Source organism: Doryrhamphus excisus, linkage group LG16 (genome assembly GCF_037039965.1).
Source record: "Doryrhamphus excisus strain RoL-2023G ecotype Guam linkage group LG16, RoL_Dexc_Guam_v1.1, whole genome shotgun sequence".
Taxonomy (NCBI): Eukaryota; Metazoa; Chordata; class Actinopteri; order Syngnathiformes; family Syngnathidae; genus Doryrhamphus; species Doryrhamphus excisus.
The window spans coordinates 1,123,065-1,142,439 of NC_136372.1; the positions used below are offsets into that span (position 1 = coordinate 1,123,065).

Sequence of the window (19,375 nt, forward strand, 5' to 3'; positions counted from 1 at the left end):
TATTATACAAATAAGACTAAAGTATGATATTGTGATAATAGCACTTTGGTTTTCGATTATCATCACTTTTATATTTGTCAGAGAGCAGATTACTTTATGCTAAAATTGTGATCACGTGACCTGGGGAGCAGCCTCTGATTGCTCGTTGAGCTGGGCGTACATCAGCCCCGCCCCAGACCCCAGTCACGTGTACATGGTGCGTTCAATTGGAAGGCAGTAAACAGGTGACGTCAATACCGGATATAGCCTTGCTTCTTTCTAAATAAAAGCACAACTTTGCTAGCATATCACTGACGTGGGAAGCGAACAGAATCATATCAATGTCGTTGGACTACACGCCAATGATCAATGTGTGCGCATCAGTGCCGTGTCACTCTCGTCAAACACAGCTGCTAACAACAAATACGCTCTTCGGTGATTTTATTTTGCAGTCGTAAACAGGAAGCTTTGATATGACTGCACGCTAGCTTTCCGCTGGTGACGAGCCTGGCAAGGGGAGAGGAGCGACGGAAGAAGGCACAGCACGTTTGTTTAAGTAAAGTCAAGTTTAAGGCCGATACGTAAGTGGCAACTTGGACGAAAGGAAGCGAGCAGGTAGGCCAACGTCACCCCGTGCATGCGTCGTTTGTCCTGCCCGATTCGCTTGCCGCATGAGTGTAAAAAATGGTGGTGAAGTGCGGCTTCCACACACAACAGGCGAATAAACAAGCTGCAACAACAACAGCTGCAGCATCGACTGTAAGAATCATTCATATGCAGCTGAAAAGGATGGCGTGCTTTTCGAATGAACTGTGACGATTCAAAGCTACCTTAGCTGTTAGCATTACGTCTTGTCAACAAGCTCTTCAAGGAGGCTTAGCAGGCGCCTGCGATTGGCAACTTCACTAAATATTTTCCCACTTTTTCCAGAAAGCACCAGCGACGTGGAACCATCTATTCTCTCCCCTGGCTCCCTGTGTGGAAAAACATCACCCGTCTGTCCCATCGTCTACTAAAAAGTCACCCAGTGCCTCTTGAGTCCTTGCAATCATCATCCTCAGTGCAAAACATCAACACCAGCAAGTAAGGACGTATTGTTTTTAAGCTACACCAAAGTGTGGTGCCCATCAGCATTGCTCATCAAGCCTGGACAAGAAAGCCGCACACTACCTGACACCGCCATGGCCTCCATCACTAAGTCGTCTGAGCCGGAGATCGCCGACAACCACAGAGACAGCTGGCTCGCACTACTTTCCGCCGCGGAAGCTTACTGCCAAAAGTCAGGCTGCGACCTGGCCATCCTCACAGCGTGTAAGAAGTTCCGGCCGTCGGTTCCTGAAGGGGACGGCAAGAAGAAGTGGGAGAGCGGCGGTGGCGGCGGCTTCCCGGGCGAGTGCGACTTCTCGTACAACATTTGGGGTCAGAGCTTCCTGGCGGAGTCGGCGCGGCGCTACATCGACGACATCGGCGTGCTGCACTCCACCACCTTGCTCACGGCGCAGAAGCACACGCGCCAGGCGGGGGCGACCAAGCTGGCGGTGGACCTGACCTCTGACCCCGGGCACAGGGGGGTGAGTGACCCGCGCGCGATCCGTCGCCGCCTCTCCTCCGAGCTCACGTTCTACACGCTTGCTGTCGTTTCAGAACCTGACGGGCGACGGCGTGGTGGGCGGAGTCAGCCCTAGCAGCAGGCTGTACTCTCAGAGCTACCCGTCCATCTACAGCGCGGCCGGCGCCGCTCCCGGCCAGGGCGGCAACGGCGAACGGGAGCGGGAGAAGAGCGCCATGGAGGCGGCCCGGCAGGGAAGACAACGGGCTGGCATCGTGGACTTGGAGGAAGAGTGCGAGGATGACGAAGAGGAGGAGGACGAGGAGGACATGGATGAGAAGAGACCCTTCGGGAATGAAAGTGCAGGTGAGGACGCCCTGGGAATAACACGGAGGGCTTCTGTGTGTCCTGCCTGACATTCCGGATGATTTGCTGCTCATCCCATGAAAGCGGCAGTAAAAGTGGCCGGGGACCTCAGATTGACTTGGGAGCGTCCCGGGGTGCCAAGACAGATCACACCCAAACAAACGGGACACACTCTACTCTTTACCCTTCCTACTCTACTCTTTACCCTTCCTACTCTACTCTTTACCCTTCCTACTCTACTCTTTACCCTTAAAGCCTATTAGCCATTAGCTTATTATACCTTGTAAAATATATACTTGGAGCTACACGTCCTCCAGTTCATGAGTTGTTTGGTGGAAATAACATCCTGTAACATCCTTTACCATCCTGTAACATCCTTTACCATCCTGTAACATCCTTTTTACCATCCTTTGACATCCTGTACCATTCTTTACCATCCTTTGACATCCTGTACCATCCTTTACCATTCTTTAACATCCTGTACTAACCTTTAACATCCTTTATCGTCCTTTTTAACATCCTTTAACATCCTGTACCATTCTTTAACATCCTTTAGCATCCTTTTTACCATACTGTCCAATCCTTCAACATCCTTTACTGTGGAAGGTGCTGACTTCAACCTACTGATGCTAATTATTTTAGCAAATGGGTAAAACCAAAATGTGAGTGAATGTATGTAACACTATAATAATAATAATAATAATAATAATAATGTTGCTTTTAAAAGGCTGGACGGAAGGAAAAGGATCCATCTTTTGTTGACTTGCTGGTTGTGTTCCAGGCGTTTTCTCCATGGACGAGGACTCGCTCTCTCGTGACTGTGAGCCCTTCTTCGAGTCGGACGGAGAGGAGGAGAGCACTGACGGTGGGTTCACACTCTCACCACTCTAAAGTTCCGTCTTCATGGGGGGTGTTTGTGCGACGCAGGCTCGTTGAGCGAGGAAGCCCCGCCCCCATCCCGCAGCATGGCCATGGGTCACAGTGTGCACTCATCCCGGCACGCTCACGCCATGGCGATGGCCCGTTCGTTGCCCGTCTCGGTGCCCGTGTGGGGCTGCAAGGGAGGTCGAGCGGCACCGGGAGACAGCAACAGTGGAGAGCGGGTGAGTCTCCATTTTGTCTTCTTGTGCTAAGGGGGGGGGGGGCTGGCCAAAGGGTGGCCCGCAACCTTCTCTATTGGCTCGTGGCACTTTCTGAAAATAGAAGTTAAAATATGAAAGTAAAAATTATTTTAGGAGCATAAAGTTGAAATATGAAAGCAAAAAATCTGTTCAAAGTAAGAATAACATTCTAATGTTATGAGAATAAAGTCAAAATATAGCAATTAAGTCGTAATTACAAGAATAAAATTTACAAGAAAACAGTTGAAATAGTTGGAAAAGGCATTTTATGACAAAGTCAAAATATTCCGAGAAAAAAGTTCAATTCCTACTGGAATTTTATCAGGCCAAATTCTGTGCTATAAAGTTTATTAATATTATTCAAGAAAAAAAACTTCATTCATATTATGATACATATTTAGAGAAAAGCACATTATTGTAATTTTTGGGAAATGAGGTTGCAGATATTACAAAAATAAAATCCAAAAATTATGGGAATAAAGTCCTAATTACGGGAAAAAGGAAGTCAAAAGTAATTGGGATAAAGCCGCTGTCATTTATTCTTTTAAGAGAAAAAGTCCCAAACTGTAATATTGTGAAGAAAAAATGTCATTTTAGAGTTGAAAGATGAAAGAAAAGAATTTGAAAAGGTGGTAATATCATTCATATTTGTATACCGTGCTGGAGCCTATCCCAGCCTGGACTGGTGGCCAGCATATAGACAACCATTCACACCACTCATTTCTATGCCAGATTTAAAGGCATGAAAAACATTAGTTCCTATTTTTGGCCCCTTGGTGGAATAAGGTTCCACACCCCCAGTGCAGTACTCAACTATCACTTCCTGTTGATGTTTGCTGTTAAGCAGCAAACTACCTTCAGTAGTGGCGCCCTCTGCTGGCTGCAGCCGCGTAGTGACCAGTTGGATGCCAGTGTGATGTGTAGCAATCTGGAAAAGATGCACACAAGCGTGGCTCTCCCAGTGTCGTTGTTGACCAAGAAGCTTGTGGAATGTCGGGGAGGAGGAGGAGAGAGAATGCTGCTCCCGTTTGTTTGTTGGAGGTGTCAGTTGATCCTGACGCGTCCCGAGAGGCAAACAAAGATGCCATTCTCCGCCCTCGCTGTGGTCACGTTCTCCCGCTAACAGTCGCGATGGCTCCCGCGCCTCATGTGACCCGATGACACCTGTGTTGGGCGGCCGGGGGAGAACGTGCAGACTGGGGGGGGCTTTTCATATGAGGCTCCTTGTTCATTTTAGCCACTTACAACTTGAAGCTAAGAGAAAAATGAACGTCTTGTTTGTCCACGGTGGCGGTGATGATGTCAGTGTTTGGGGGGGCCGGTAAAGTGCTGCTTGGTGTCCCTCAGGTGGGCTGCGCTGACCTGGAGCACATCGCCGCCAGCATGAAGGCTCTTCTGGCTCCCGGCGCCACTGATGGGACGGAAATGTTCGGGGCGCTGCCGCGACCCCGCGTCAACACGGGGGACTTCTCTCTGAAGCACTGAGGCCGACGGAGGAGAGGCGCGACCAGCAGAAAGGGATGGAGCGAGAGAGAGTGAGAGAGAGAAGACGTCTGCAGACGCCACGTACGCCACAAAGCCCGCATCTCCATCCATCTCTGGCTAGTAAACGTCACACGCTTCAAGGAGTAACACAACACTAAAAACATTCGCAGACACCCCCCCCACACACACATTTCATTGCGCCGGGCAGCAAACACTGACACGGGGTCGCACCACCAACCTGCTAAACGGGACACCGAGGGGCGGGGTGGGGCGGGGCGTGCTTTATGTTTCAGGCTGATTGGACGTCACCCTTCCTGTGCTCCGTGCTCATGCTCTAGCACCCCCCCCCCCCCCCCCCCCCCCCCCAACACCTCCCATTCTTAGCCCAAAGTTCTACCCGGACACTCGGTCATCACTTTGCTAGGAAGGGAGGCACCATTTCCCTGTTGGCCCAGAAAACCGGAAAAGACTTAAAAGACTGGAATGGGACCAGCGTCTCTGCCGGGAGACTTGTTGCTTAGTGTCTCTTGGGGCAGGCCAGCAGGGCTGTCCAAAATGTGGCTCAGGGGCCCTTTGTTTGCCATGCTTGACTGGCCCGCCACACAAAAATGATTTCTAAAAATACAATGAGACAACAAAACAAATCCAATTGTTCAAATGTTGGCACTAATAAAAAGCATATTAAAAATCACCTAAAAATGACAAAGTTTCTATTGTCTTAAATATGATAATCATTTTAAAATCAGAATTGAATTGATTGTCACATTAATATGGCGCCACAGCTTATTTTCTAAAAAATAATTACATGACAAAATCAGCAAAAATTGACAATTGACAAAAAAAAGCTGTCAAAATTAGAAATAATTATTACTAATTTGATTACATTTAACATTAAAATGTAAAAACAGCCATTTGTGTATTGTTGCTTTACTGGTGCGTCCTGGAAATAATAATAAATAAAAATACATGAATAATAAATAGTAAAACCCGTCTGTCGTCCACATAAACATCACGACCCTGCCACTGATTACATTGTTATGCTAAAGTGTTAGCATGGAGCTGCCCCCCCCTTCCCCACCCCGAAAATGAAGCGAAATGTGAAGCTTTTGTTTAAAAATGTGAGTACACCAGCACACACTCATACTTGCCTCTTTGTACGGACTATTTTGCCAATGACTGACTGATAATGATGATGATGATGATTGTACTGTCGGAGATGGTTCGATGTTTCTTTGTTCGTTCCCGCTCCGAATACCTTGAAGTGTGTGAAAGAAGGCGGGTTGGACTGAAAAGTAAAGATGTCCACGTGACATTTCATCAACCAATAGCTGTTGTGTTCAGTACGTTTGTGTTTCAAATAAAGGAGCAAACCGAGTCACGTGCTGGTGGTGTGAATGCCACACGGTGCCGCCGGAGGGCGTAGTTTTACACAATGGCAGGCTTTATTTTGCACACGAAGATTACCATGACAAGCAAAGACGCAAAGTCACCCGTTCAAAGACTTTGCCTACTTCTAAAAAAACACATTTAGATACACAATAGTATAATAAAACATAATCGGTGTCATTCTACCTCAACTGTACACTTCTCCGTACTTCTCCCCACTTCCAGCCCTGACGAGTCACTGATCCTTCTTCCTTATAAGGCAGAAGGAGTTTGTGCCCACCCACATGGCGGGGAGGAGATTCTCCTGCACGCTGATCTTGAACTTGTGGATGAGCCGCACCTCCTTGTCGCCCTCGCCCTCCACCACCAGGAACTTGACGATGCCGGCCGGCTGGTCCACGTAGACCCCCATGGTGTGGCACAGGGGCAGGGTGACGTCCACGTTCTCGCCGTTGTGCCACACCTGGTAGCAGGAGCCGGACCAGCCCACCCCCCAGGAGCTGCTGTTCTCCCCCAGGCCGCAGGGGCCGTCCTGGCCCTTCCTGGGCGCGTTCTCCGCCACCACGCCGATCACCACCCATCCGTCGAAGTCCACCTCCCAGTAGCCGCGGGAGCCCAGGAGACCCTCCTTGCACAGGACCTGAAGGCGGGACGCGTCACATTTACCACCCGGAGGCGGCCCAGACGTGAACGTTCTCTGCAGGCTCACCTGTGGCGAGTGTTCGTATCTCTCCGGCCTGTTGGGGTACGGACACACGGCGTCAGAGGTGCGAGCCACCTTGGCTCCGCCCTCTGAGATCCACAGCAGCTTCTGTGCGGTTTTGTCATCCAGGGAGATGGGCATCCAGTCTGACGGAGCAAACGTTTTGGATCAAGGTGTTAGGAAAGGCTGCTCATGTTAGCAGGAAAGGCTGCACATGTTAGCGTGACTGACGTTTGACGAAGTCGGCTCTGGCTGTGGGTTCAGGGATGTTGGGCACGTAGGGGGGCAGCTTGTCTGAGGAGACACGAGGAGGAGGATGAGACTGATGAATGAAGATGTTAAGATGATACGTGGCGTCGTTCTTTACCTTTCGCTGCTGTGTTGGGTTGTCTTCCTGCCGAGAAGAAAGACAGAGGAGATGTTGTGAAAGCTCCAAACTACAAGTTTACATGAACGCATCGCATGCTCTACTTAAATCCTCTCCTCTGACACACACGCCCTCCATCAGCTCTTTGCTCAGGCGGCAGGAAGCTTTCCAAGAACACCTTCCTCTTCTGCTTCTCACATTCCTGCAAAGTTCTCATCCACACTTCTACTGGCCATACAAAGACCTCTCACCCTTTACTTTCCACAAAATGACAATATTCATTGAAATCGTCCAAAAAACCATGTCAGGAACCATCTAAGGAACCAAGTCGGGAACCATGTCAGGAACCATCTAAGGAACCATGTCGGGAACCATGTTGGGAACCATCTAAGGAACCATGTCGGGAACCATGTTGGGAGCCATCTAGGGAACCATGTTGGGAACCATGTCAGGAACCATGTTGAGAAGCATTTATCCAAGGAATCGTTACCACCAAGTTCATGTTAGAAGATAATTAACTAGAATGAGATCCAGCTGCCTAGATGTGATGATGTGAAGTAGTATGGCATGTAGTATCAGTAGTAGTAGTAGTAGTAGTAGTAGCAGCAAGTAGACGTAGTAGCAATATGACAACCTCTAGAAGGATTTCTTTCAAGGATGACTAGTGGAAATGTGTAGGGTTGGACAGCTGCAGTTGAGTTTATTTTTGCTAACGCGAGCACGCGCTAACTGGATGTGCTAACACGGCGCCTGGCTGTAATCAGACCTGTAAACGCGTCTACGAGCGGGCGGAGCGCACGCCGGGGATCGCAGCCAGATGAAACTCAAACCTCCATCCAATCCATCAGGCCCGGACCTTGCCAGCAGCGTGTCAAAGTGGACTTAAGTTGGGGGTGGGGGGGCTTTAACATCTGCAATCACCTAATGTGAGAGGGGCGGAGCTGATGGGATGGCGTTGCTTTCCTTGAAATGTCGTGAGGGCGTTTAACGAGCAGCCTTTGATTTAAGGACACTTCTGGCATCTGAGGCGGGCCAAGCTGAGATCAGGGATCTGCGGATCATCCCGCCATTTGTCACCCCCATAAAAGGTCTAAAGGGGGGCTCTCACGGCACCGCTACCTGACCGACGCCGTCCACACGCCACCCTCCATCAAGCGGAGAGAATGCTGCGCTCTTAATCGCTGACCCGCCCGGCTTAGGGTCCGATTCCACGCACGGTTTAAGTCCTTGATGAAGATATCTGTCAGGGTGGGGGGATGCTTAAGGTCATGTGACAGTTGACCTCTTCCTTCCTTGCTTCCTTGCTTCCCTCCTTGCTTCCTTGTTTCCTTCCTTCTTTGCTCTCCTTCCTGCCTTCCTTCCCTCCTTCCTTCCTTCCTTCCTTCCTTCCTTCTTTGCTCTCCTTCCCTCCTTGCTTCTTTCCCTCCTTCCTTCCTTCCTTGCTTCCTTCCCTCCTTCCATCCGTCCTTCCTTGCTTGCTTCCTTCCCTCCTTCTGTCCGTCCTTCCTGTCCTTCCTTCCTTCCTTCCCTCCTTCTGTCCTTCCTTTCTTCCTTCATTCCCTCCTTCCTTCTTCCCTTCCTTCCTTCCCTCCTTCTGGCCTTCTTTTCTTCCTTCCTTCCGTCCTTCCTTCCTTCCTTCCCCCCTTCCCTCCTTCCTTCCAGGAAAGAGGCCATCAGGCAGGGAAAGATGAAAGTCCAAGGAGTAGGTCTAAGCTCTAGGAGATATTAATAGGATCACCAAGATGACACGGAGGAGAAAGGCGAGACCGTAAATGATCTTCATCGTCTTTGCCACTTCTCAGGAGGCCCGAGGCGACCTTGACGTGGGGGCGGGGGGTATCAGAGGTCTGATGCCAGAGAAGGGGGGGGCGTCGGCATGATGGAGGACGTGGATTTAAGTGGCGACTAAAAACACAACTCATTAATCAGCTGGAGATTTAGGGGTGAATATCAGGATGACACGTCGGCGGCGCTGGCGTGGAGCTTCAAAGGATCCTCAAAGGGGGAGGGGAAAGTGGGGGTGGGTGGGCGGGGCTAACCTGGTATGGGTCCTGGCGTCCTTCCCATCCAATGGCAAAGCTTCCAGAGCGTCTCGCCGAACGTCAGCTTTGGATCTTTGCTTTGTCGGCCATGTTTAGCCTTTGCACGTTCATGTAGGAGGTTGAAGTTGGTCGTTATTACGTAACACCTCGCCGAGGGTGACGGAACATAAGCTGTGGAATTGCGTGAGCCGGCGTGATACATGGCAGGATTTTAGTGAGCAATACAAGCACGCACAACGGGAGGATATTTCCTGCCCTGTGCTGACATGATGGATGACCCCCACCCCCGCCACCCCCCCCCCCCAACCTGCCCCCTCGCTACCCGACCCCCAGAAAAAAGGCTGAAGTCACCAGACATGTTTTACCTGGAAGACTAAAATGAGGGTGCTTTCTAGTAGAACGACAGGAGTTGGTATTATATTATACACACACCTACACTATTTGTACTTCAAGTACTAATACTTTTTTTTTACTAATTCCTATAGTACATAGGCAAAAATACATATAATAAAGTTATTATAAATATTTTTTTAATTCAATATTAATGAAGGTAATCCATCCTTATCCTCACTTGGGTCATGGATATGCTGGAGCCTATCCCAGCCAGGCAGGGTCCACCCTGGACTGGTGGCCAGCCAATCCCAGGGCACATATAGACAAACAAGCTAGCATGTTTTTGGAATGGGCGAGGAAGCCGAAGTCCCAGAGGAAAAGCCACGCATGCACGGGGAGAACATGCTAACTCCACACAGAGATGGCCGAGTCGAGGTTCGAACCCAGGTCTTCCCAGGCCTACATGCTCACCACAAATGAAGGTAATATTACATAATATTCTTCTTCCTCTTAGTATCTATTTCAATATTACATGTTTTTTCATTTTTTTATTGAATTTTAATTATTTTACTAAAATATTTGTAATCCATTACTTCTCTTTTGTGTATAATGTATGTATACTGTATGTACTGTATACTGTACTCTATGTACAGTAAATAGATCTATTAGCGTTCTTCTATTTTGAAAGGATAAAAACATGAAAGTGTGTGATGTAATATTACTATACATACATTTATGTATGCATGTACGCACCTCAAGTACCAAAATAAATATATGAACCAGTTCTACAGGTAATATAAATACATTTATTAACAAATGTACTGTGCTTGTAACAATGTAATATATAAAATATATAGGAACCCCTGTATGGATCTGCACTGCATTGATTGGCTCATGATTCTATTAGAAGGGCTAGAAGGACTAGAAAGGACTAGAAAGGCTAGAAAGGACTAGAAAGGCTAGAAGGGCTAGATGCCAAGCTGAGGGTCAAATCCCCAAAGGGGGTCCTACCTGCTTTCTTGGGCACGGGCATGGTTCCGTCGGTGTGCTGTGATGGCAGCCGGTTCCGAGTGGGAGGTGTTGTGAGAGGATCTCTGCAGAGAGTCACTCTTATTAACTTCCAGATGAGCGGGGTGGGGTGTCGGGGGCGTCGGGGGTGTCGCAGGGGGAATATGCAAAGGTTTGGGTTGGCCGCTGGTGTCTCATGTGATCCGGTCCAAGGATCAGATGGAGAGCTGGTCTATGCCAAGTATGCCGCGCTCATTTGCATACACATGGACCCAGCATGTGCCCCCCCCATCTAAAAAACACATTTAGGACGTAAACACATGGAGGGATGCCAGAAAGGATGCAAATAGAAGATGATGGAACCCTGGGAAGAGAATACTTGAGTCAATTCACCGTGACCTACGCTGATCTATAGGTGGGGGCCTGTGGGCTGTCCTGATCCGGCTTCAAGAACTGCTAGCCTGATCACAACCTGAAAATAACCACCTGGAAGTGCTGCTCATGGGCCTTCCTTATTACTTCTACTCTTTATTATTTCATCCCAATACACAAACACATGTCGTTTATTATGGGTTTCCTTTAAATATATATGAGTATGTATAGAATATACTAGACTTGTATGTAATAATTTCATTTATGTTTACATTTCTTCCTGTGTTGTTTGACCTAGATGTCATGTAGATGACATCATGGTGCGCTCCTTCAGACAAACTAGTGACAACAGCGCCTCTGCTGGTTGGATGTAAGTACTGTGCTCCATTTGGACTCATTCACAGTCAACGATTGATTCATCACATCCGTACTGTAAACAAAGATTACCTTTACATGCTAGTCATCACGTGGTTAGCCTCTATAAGACGCATGGTAAGCATCCAACACTTATCCTCCTATTAGACACATGGTTAGCGTCCTACCCTTAGTGTCCCATAAGACACATGGTTAGCGCCCTACACTTAGCGTCCCATAAGACACATAGTTAGCGTCCTACACTTAGCCTCCTATAAGACACATGGTTAGCGTCCTACACTTAGCCTCTATTAAAGACACATGGTTAGCGTCCTACATTTAGCCTCCTATAAGACACATGGTTAGCGTCCTACACTTAGCCTCCTATAAGACACATGGTTAGCGTCCTACATTTATCCTCCTATACGACACATGGTTAGCGTCCTACACTTAGCCTCCTATAAGACACATGGTTAGCGTCTACACTTAGCCTCTATTAAAGACACATGGTTAGCGTCCTACATTTATCCTCCTATAAGACACATGGTTAGCGTCCTACACTTAGCCTCCTATAAGACACATGGTTAGCGTCCTACATTTATCCTCCTATAAGACACATGGTTAGCGTCCTACACTTAGCCTCCTATAAGACACATGGTTAGCGTCCTACATTTATCCTCCTATACGACACATGGTTAGCGTCCTACACTTAGCCTCCTATAAGACACATGGTTAGCGTCCTACACTTAGCCTCTATTAAAGACACATGGTTAGCGTCCTACATTTATCCTCCTATAAGACACATGGTTAGCGTCCTACACTTAGCCTCCTATAAGACACATGGTTAGCGTCCTACACTTAGCCTCTATTAAAGACACATGGTTAGCATCGTACATTTAGCCTCCTATAAGACACATATTTAGGGTGGTATATGACATGCTGTTAGCACCTAATAAGACACATGGTTAGCAATCTGAAAGACACCCAGTTAGCATCCTATAAGACACGCTGTTAGCATGAAGTGAAGTGGAAGCACCTGCTGCCCTGCATTGTCGTGACCTTTGACCGCGTTTACGGCGGCCGGGTCCAAACGTCCCCCGGCGATCATTAGCGGCCCCGCTAGCGCCTTGGCAGGCCTCTCGTGTTGCCTGATTACATGTTAACATGATGGCGCTATGGGGAAATGTATAGTGCGATAAGTGAGCGTGCGGGATGCTTTTCAGGGAGCGTTAAAATTTGCCCCTGGAAGGTTGAGCTGCCGGGTGCTGATTGACAGGCCAGGTGGCGGCGCTCGGCTCACTTCCCCGCTGAGCGCCGCTGGGACACGTGCACTTGGCTGTGACCCCGGCGTGTTGGTCATGCTAGCTTGCGCTTGTGAAGTAATTGTTTATAAGGCATTAAAGCTTTATAAACAATTACTTGTTTATATAAGCGCTTGCTCTCGTAAAGACGTGTGGGGGGGAGGGGCCGGGGGGGACAATGCGTTCTGAATGGGCGCAGATTTACAGGGTGAAAACGAGTAAGTGGCCTCTTTAGTTTAGTGCAACGTAAACCTTGTAAAAGATCCCTAAATCACCGCTAACCCCCCTCCCCCCGCCCCCTGTCCTAACATGTTCTCTAAGCCATATGGACCCGGAGATTTATGCCTGTCACAGATGCAGCCCCCCCAAACTTCATCATGCTCTCCTCTGCCTTAAATCTTTGGTGCCTGCAGGGTGCCCGCATGCTTGCTGCCACCCTCAGCTGCCCGGCAGATGGACGACCTCGTTGCATTGCTGTATTGCTGCACTCTGCTGTTGCTGTGCCAGCCAAAATGGTGATTCTCCTTTATTGGTTATTATTATGGGGGCCACTAATGACCTCCTCCAGATGTCCCGGTCCCATCAGTGCCCTGTGGGATGGAATGGAATGGGATGGCATGTTTCGGCGCTGCTCAGGGACAAATCCCATTGGCGAAAAATACACTGATGAGTTCAAACGTGCGGGGATTGGGCAAAGTTGCTGGTTGGTTGAGTTTACGTGAAGCTGCCGCCATCACAACATCACCAAATCCCTGTGGCGTCCGTTTGAACCCTCGGCCATCTCTGTGTGGAGTTTGCATGTTCTCCCCGTGCATGCGTGGGTTTTCTCCGGGTACTCCGGTTTCCTCCCACATTCCAAAAACATGCTAGGTTAATTAGCCACTCCACATTGTCCATAGGTATGAATGTGAGTGTGAATGGTTGTTTGTCTATATGTGCCCTGGGATTGGCTGGCCACCAGTTCAGGGTGTACCCCGCCTCTTGCCCCAAGACAGCTGGGATAGGTTCCAGCACCTTGTGAGGATAAGCAGTAGAAAATGAATGAATGAATGGGACTTTCGCTTTCACTTTAGTGAACTATGGTGCATTCAATTGCTGCAGAACAATGTAAAAAATCTCAACATACAGCAAAAAGATTATCAGTGATACGTAGAAATTGTGGGCCGGTACATGTACTGCATGCTGTACATTTCGTTATCATTATTAAGTATATATTTTTTCATTTTTATAAATGATTACTGATTTTTTTCTGCAGATATATGTGAAAAAAAAATCTGAGTAAAATGCCAATGAAGTGTGACTGTTTGTGGGGGGGGGGGGCAGGGGGGGTAAATATGGCAATACATTCAATTACCCAGGGTGACCAAAATATCCTGCTTTTTCAGGACGTCTTGGTTTTCATAGTTTTTGCCATTAAATTGACCGACTTTAGCGGACTAAGCTAATATTTCATATTTTTTTGTCCAGTGAGAGTTAATAAGAGCCAATATTTTCTTATATTTTTCACCAATGAAACTGCGGACTCCGACCAAGTGTCTTAGGTGGTACAGGAGGTAGTATTTGGCATACAGTACATTTAATGAATGGAAATGAAATAGTGACGCGCGTTTCCACGAATAAAAATAGGGTCACCTTACAATGATTGTTTTTGTCGGCGTTGCGACGACAGCAGCACGTGTGTTCCTTCCTGCGTCAACGTACGACAATCATGCGTCGTCGTCTCTCGGCTTCCTGGTAGACATCCATCAGTGTCCACGCCGAGAGCCCCCCCATGATGCACCGGGGTTAGTGCTGGGCGCCGCATAGCACACCGGTGAAAATAGAGAAGACTGCATTGACAGTAAAAATAAAGCCTAATCACAGCAAGAACCCGCTCTCCCTCTGTGCCGCGACCCCTGACCCCGGCCGGCAGAGGAGTATCTCTTTCCTGACGGCTGAATTTGTCACCCGCCATTGTCGCCCGCTTCCCTGTGCAGGTGGCGGCGGGCAAGTTCAGTGGCGGCTGTGGCTGCGGATTGGACGGGCAGCAGGGTACCGAGGTGTTGACGCGCAGCGCCGAGCCTCCCGAAATAAACGTCAAGTATTTGTCACAGTTGGACAGGCGCACTAAAAACAGCCAGGCTGACTGGCGTGAAGGCAGAAGGATACGCAGACTGGACGGCAGGATTTTCCGACTTGAGGATTTGCAGGGCTGTTGTGACCCTGAATATACACAGGTTTAAATACACTGCTGTATACTTGCTGTAGGATACATGCACATTCATCAATCAGGACTATGGTTGATGTCATCGGGTTCCACGGGAAAGTTGGAAAGTGTTTGATTGATTTTTAGATTTGGTGCTACCTATTCCTCCTGGCTCCCAAACACTTGTAGCTTGTCATCAACCTTTTCTGCTACTATTACAACAATCAATTAAATATGAGTGAAATATGTCTGGGCCAACAGAATATTAGCTGCGGGCTAATATTTGGACACTCATGCTCTGCAGCAGGCGTTCTGAAAAGTCTTTTTTATTTTTATTGTTTACACTTCAAGTCATTTTATTTTATTTTACACATTAATCATTTTTACTTATATTATTTTTTAAAGGGAGTCATTTTTAATTTATTTCTAATTAGCTTTTACTGTAATTTTTTTTTTTACACTTTAAGGGCATTTTTATTTGGATTTATGCTGTGTTTACAGCATCAATGTGGAGCATGATTTTCTTTTTTTTTTTTTGGTAAAAAGGCAAAAAACAATATCCCATATCCTAAAAAGATATACCTATATTAAAAGAGCAGTTGTGTTACATTATGTGGATTTTTTTTTAAAGGTTGCATAAGCTTAGTAAAAACAATGTAACCAATATCAGAATCAACTGTTGCTCTCAGCCACTAGGGGGCAGACTTATGACGCATCTGAGGCCTGCTATGATGCTGATAGGTGTCATCTTGCCACACAATTTATTTCATAGCTCTCATCATTTCAAGCGGGGATATTCAATCTGAGCCTAAAGTAAACCAGCCAACCTGCTGTTTTGAATCCTCAGCCTTCCAGCACTCACCAGCCGGAGTGACGAGCCTGTTTCGTATCCCAGCTATGTTTAGTCGGCTATCGGCTCTAAAATCCAGCACTCACCGGCCGGAGTGACGAGCCTGTTTCGTATCCCAGCTATGTTTAGTCGGCTATCGGCTCTAAAATTAACACCGTTTATGACAGGAGCCGTCGTGTTAGCACATCCTGAACGGCAAATCAGCCAGTTGTTAATAAATACTTTATTCTCCCGTCTTCACAGCGCTTGAAAATATTTGCAAAGAAAAAAACAAAAATCAATCACTTGTTATCAGTTTGTCAGATCACCGTCCCCCTCCGTTGGCGGCTCCGCCCCCAGCTCCGCCCCCTGACTGGTCCTGAGCGCCGGACATCATCAGGAAGAGGACGAGAGGCACGATGTACATCCACTGGCAGAGACAAAATAAGAGCGTGAATGAATAAACAGGCAAGACTCTGCAGACTTCAGCAGGAAGGAAAAACGAACACATGCTGAACGATCACGTTAGCTTCTTGCTGCTTTAGTAAAGACGTGGCACCGTGTCTGCAAAAGCAACGTCTAATATGCGGGGAGAAGGAGCGTAGAGGAAAAAGTAGATTATTGAGTCAAAGTTAGAAAGTAGTGAATTTCCTCAAATAGTGGCCCCCCCCCCTTCAATCGATGCCGTACCTTAAATCATCATCAGGTGTGTAATACGGTCACATCCTACTGAAGATAAATCTTACAGCACAGAACTTTATATTTTACTTGAATTGAAATGTAAAAGTAAATATTGATGAACTGTCACTACACGTTGCTGGCATCAATAGATGAACAAAAACGCATTATTTGTTGTACTTTTCGGACCAGTGAATAAGAACTCAGATTAGACACCTGATGATCTCTTAAGGCACATTCATTTGCCACGGCACAACGGTTGGGAATCACTGGCCTAATCCATGCAATCTATTAAACATGCAGCGGCTGCAATTGCCTTCATTTTGTCTGCTAACCACAACAGCTGATTGTGATTATTGAAGGACATATTTGTAGAGAGCCCGGTACTCTCTGCGGTTTAGGGATTAAAGGCGGCAGCCACCAGATGAGGGAATTAGGCTAACATGAGGAAGAGGAGGAGGAAGAGAAGCAGCCACAATTAAGCACAGTACTTCGGTGGGCATCAGCTCTGCTCTCTGCCTCCCCCTGCTGGGGGCTGTGCCGAATTGGTGGCCATGAGGAAGATAGCGCCTCCCAGTATCAAATACCACTGAAACACAGCACAGCAGCACCGGGTCAGCGCAAGGCACCGCACAGACAAGTCAGGCTGGCATGAGTGGATGAGGGGCAAGCAGGCATCATCATCATCATCATCATCAGGCACAGCGAAACAAAAGCAAACTACGTTTTCATTAATTCATTACAAAAGTGGGACGAAAGCAGAAATGTACTTTTCCACATACTAAATCATGGAAATCTGAATAATACATCCCAGATCCACTAAAATATGAATAAAATACATTTTACAAAGAATACTTATATAGTTTTACACGCAGAAAACCTGCTGCTTGTTGAGAAGACGACACACACTGTCATGTTCATCTCCAAAAAAGGTCTGGTTACTCACATAGTCGCTAAGTCATGGTTGTCCAAAAAGTGAAAATAAGTTTTTTCCCCTTTATCACAAAGCCGAGATACAGTTTTTTCTACAAAATATCAAAGTGGGCTTTGCACGTGTTGATATTTCAGTACGTGGCCCTCAGTGGAAGTTTGGACACAGACAGCACTGATCCCTCCTGCAACCTTCTCCTATTCTCTGGCAGAGCAGCTTAGAAGCCGAGTTACCATGCCATCTACTGGACGGAGTTGGAACCACAAGCCACATGCAAATGTAGGTTCTGTCTATGAACTACAGGGCCAACAGGTATGTTGGATGCCGGAATGTATGGGACGCTTTCTGTACTGTGGGAGCTTCATGCTACACGAACAAAGCATCACTGTTTTTTTAAGCATTTGAGGAAGACTAACTCTGTGGGACGGTGCGGCGCCGAGGGAAAGCGGTGGAGTTTTAACTGAAAGAGGAAAGACGGCAAAGCTCTGAGGATCGCTGCTGCATCCTAACACGTGTCGAACACTAGCGCACCGAGAAAGATCTAAAAAGGCCTTTTCATTTATTCATCAACTTGCCGAGCACTGAGTGACGTCTGGAGGCGGACTGGGACCACTTACATATTTAGCAAAGAAAGATTTCTGCTCCTGTGGATTCTTCCCTTTTTTCTCCGACTCCTGCTCCATGCGCTCCAGGAAGAGAGCCGTCTCAGGTCTGCGGAGCAAAATTGCCAATTAGAGTTCAAACAAAGCCCCGAAAGAGACGCAGCATCTCGGTGCCGAAAGGCGCTCAAACACGGTGCTGACGATGAAAGGCGGGAAATAAACCCAGCTGGGACCGACCCGGGTGCGTTGACGGGGGCCATAACACCGAGCGTGGTGTTGAAGACTTCCAGATCCACTTCGTCCTCCACCTCGGCGCCCCTGCAGGCTCCTGGCATGGTAACGATGGAGACGCCGATGAGGTAGCCCGATACGTCGGTGTGGAGGGTGATGATGTCGCTCAGGTGGGACTCCACCATGGCGCACTGGGGATTGATTTGACACCAATCGCCGATATTAGAGCCCAAAATAACAGTTGTCGTTTTACTAATCGATGCATGTTCTGGCTTGAAATACGTACAGCTCTGACAAAAGCGGTGAGGTAACCTTCCATCTGCCGCTCCGTCTGTCTGTCAGCCTGCAGGGACACCCGGGGCACTCGGATTCGGTACAGACCGTCCACTGCCGCCACTTCCTACAACAGAGACCAGAAAACAATACACTGAGTTTGCATCCATCAAAAATGCAGTCAAGTGTGTTAGACTGGTGATTAAATGTTGGCTTTGTGTTCATCTAAACAGGCCCGGGTTGAAAAACACTACATTGGACGGCTCACATATTGACCTTCAGCTTGACTCTGTCGGCTTCAGACAGCTGGCTCTGACTTAGCGACACGCCGGGTTCCCTCCCGGCTCGCAGCACCAGGGATCCGCGCACCTGGAACTTGGCTAGGTCATCTGGAACCAGACCAAGATCACGCGAGAGTTCAAGTAGAGTGCACACACTTAACGGCACGTTCAAATGGCGGCGACGGCTCAACCCAGGGGAGGCAAAAATCCAATGGACGAGACGTCATAGTCCAGTTATGACATTCATTCAATTGAACAAACACAGAATTAAAAACAGGTTTACAGACTTCACCAAGATGGTCCGGGAACAGCTGGTAAGTCAGTTCGCAACTGCAGCAGTAAATGTTTCACCTTTTCTCCCCACAAATATTCGCTTCATTACGTGACGTAATATAGTAAAACAAAACTTATTCTCACCAACTTCAAAAGAATGTTCTAGAGGAAAAGAGAAGTCACTGAGTTCTGCGTCCGAAACATCTCCAACCTGAGAATGAAAACATCCCCGTTAGCAAGCTAGCGAAACACGGCTAAAGCTACATCGGCTAACAAATGTAGCCGCTTCATTCACGACGACATGTATACTTTTTAAACGTGGCACGTCACACCTACCCTTCTCCCGTTATTACACAGGCCCAAGTCGACACACACGAACAGTAAAGCAGAAGAAATTGCGGCTTGAAGTGAAAGTAAAGGCTTCATTTTGTTGCTCGAATGTGTGCCGGCGTTAAAAGACAATGCCGCAGTATACTGTTTCCTGTGTGGTCCTTCACAATAACAGTCGTCAATTCTATTTCCGGTGAGAATTGAGTCACAAATTATCAATTCAAGCACACAGTTAAATCACTCCGTTTAAGGGTTTACAACTCTTATGTAAACTGAACGAATCCAAATCATAAAACTTGTCGATTAGAGCACTTTCCTATTTTGGACGGCAGAGGGCGCAACGAGACCAGATAAAGGCATCAACCTCATTTCTATGCTACCACGCTCTGTATAATA

General features: G+C 47.6%; 3 protein-coding genes across 5 annotated transcripts; 1 reads left to right on the plus strand and 2 right to left on the minus strand.

Annotated features, from left to right (window-relative positions):
- The first annotated feature begins 426 nt into the window (after positions 1–426).
- akt1s1 (AKT1 substrate 1 (proline-rich)) lies at positions 427–5,874 on the plus strand. The gene is made up of 6 exons (XM_058048569.2): positions 427–594; positions 910–1,550; positions 1,624–1,894; positions 2,676–2,759; positions 2,822–2,997; positions 4,363–5,874. Exons 2-6 carry the CDS (start codon positions 1,161–1,163, stop codon positions 4,498–4,500), a joined length of 1,059 nt encoding a protein of 352 aa, XP_057904552.2. The 5' UTR covers positions 427–594; positions 910–1,160; the 3' UTR covers positions 4,501–5,874.
- Positions 5,875–5,894: 20 nt separating this feature from the next.
- Positions 5,895–10,857, minus strand: LOC131102911 (tripartite motif-containing protein 16). 2 transcript variants are annotated; one of them, XM_058048596.2, is made up of 5 exons: positions 10,343–10,856; positions 6,957–6,983; positions 6,821–6,883; positions 6,596–6,735; positions 5,895–6,526 (listed from the first exon to the last, which is right to left on the minus strand). In XM_058048596.2, exons 1-5 carry the CDS (start codon positions 10,362–10,364, stop codon positions 6,122–6,124), a joined length of 657 nt encoding a protein of 218 aa, XP_057904579.2. In that variant the 5' UTR covers positions 10,365–10,856; the 3' UTR covers positions 5,895–6,121. The 2 variants fall into 2 exon arrangements, with proteins under 2 accessions (XP_057904579.2, XP_057904577.2); XM_058048594.2 differs by having other exon boundaries at positions 5,895–6,735; positions 10,343–10,857.
- A 4,316-nt stretch (positions 10,858–15,173) lies between these two features.
- Positions 15,174–19,152, minus strand: emc10 (ER membrane protein complex subunit 10). Of its 2 annotated transcripts, XM_058048601.2 has the most exons (8): positions 18,986–19,152; positions 18,794–18,860; positions 18,372–18,484; positions 18,109–18,222; positions 17,829–18,013; positions 17,607–17,700; positions 16,550–16,647; positions 15,174–15,810 (listed from the first exon to the last, which is right to left on the minus strand). In XM_058048601.2, the coding sequence occupies exons 1-7, from the start codon at positions 19,073–19,075 to the stop codon at positions 16,561–16,563; spliced, it is 750 nt and encodes a 249-aa protein (XP_057904584.2). In that variant the 5' UTR covers positions 19,076–19,152; the 3' UTR covers positions 15,174–15,810; positions 16,550–16,560. The 2 variants fall into 2 exon arrangements, with proteins under 2 accessions (XP_057904584.2, XP_057904583.2); XM_058048600.2 differs by lacking the exon at positions 16,550–16,647.
- Positions 19,153–19,375: the final 223 nt, after the last annotated feature.

What these genes read in the sequence shown, in the direction of transcription:
- LOC131102911 (XM_058048594.2), bottom strand. Translation starts at nt 10,364, where the DNA reads ATGCCCGTGCCCAAGAAAGCAG. An exon ending in ACCCAACACAGCAGCGAAAG is followed by an intron (nt 6,884 to 6,956) that starts GTAAAGAACGAC and finishes GTGTCTCCTCAG; the next exon opens with ACAAGCTGCCCCCCTACGTG. An exon ending in CAGAGCCGACTTCGTCAAAC is followed by an intron (nt 6,736 to 6,820) that starts GTCAGTCACGCT and finishes TTGCTCCGTCAG; the next exon opens with ACTGGATGCCCATCTCCCTG.
- akt1s1 (XM_058048569.2), top strand. Translation starts at nt 1,161, where the DNA reads ATGGCCTCCATCACTAAGTCGTCTGAGCCGGAGATCGCCGACAACCAC. An exon ending in CTTCGGGAATGAAAGTGCAG is followed by an intron (nt 1,895 to 2,675) that starts GTGAGGACGCCC and finishes GTTGTGTTCCAG; the next exon opens with GCGTTTTCTCCATGGACGAG. An exon ending in ACAGCAACAGTGGAGAGCGG is followed by an intron (nt 2,998 to 4,362) that starts GTGAGTCTCCAT and finishes GGTGTCCCTCAG; the next exon opens with GTGGGCTGCGCTGACCTGGA.
- emc10 (XM_058048600.2), bottom strand. Translation starts at nt 19,075, where the DNA reads ATGAAGCCTTTACTTTCACTTCAAGCCGCAATTTCTTCTGCTTTACTG. An exon ending in TGTGTAATAACGGGAGAAGG is followed by an intron (nt 18,861 to 18,985) that starts GTAGGTGTGACG and finishes TTTCATTCTCAG; the next exon opens with GTTGGAGATGTTTCGGACGC. An exon ending in CCGACAGAGTCAAGCTGAAG is followed by an intron (nt 18,223 to 18,371) that starts GTCAATATGTGA and finishes TCTCTGTTGTAG; the next exon opens with GAAGTGGCGGCAGTGGACGG.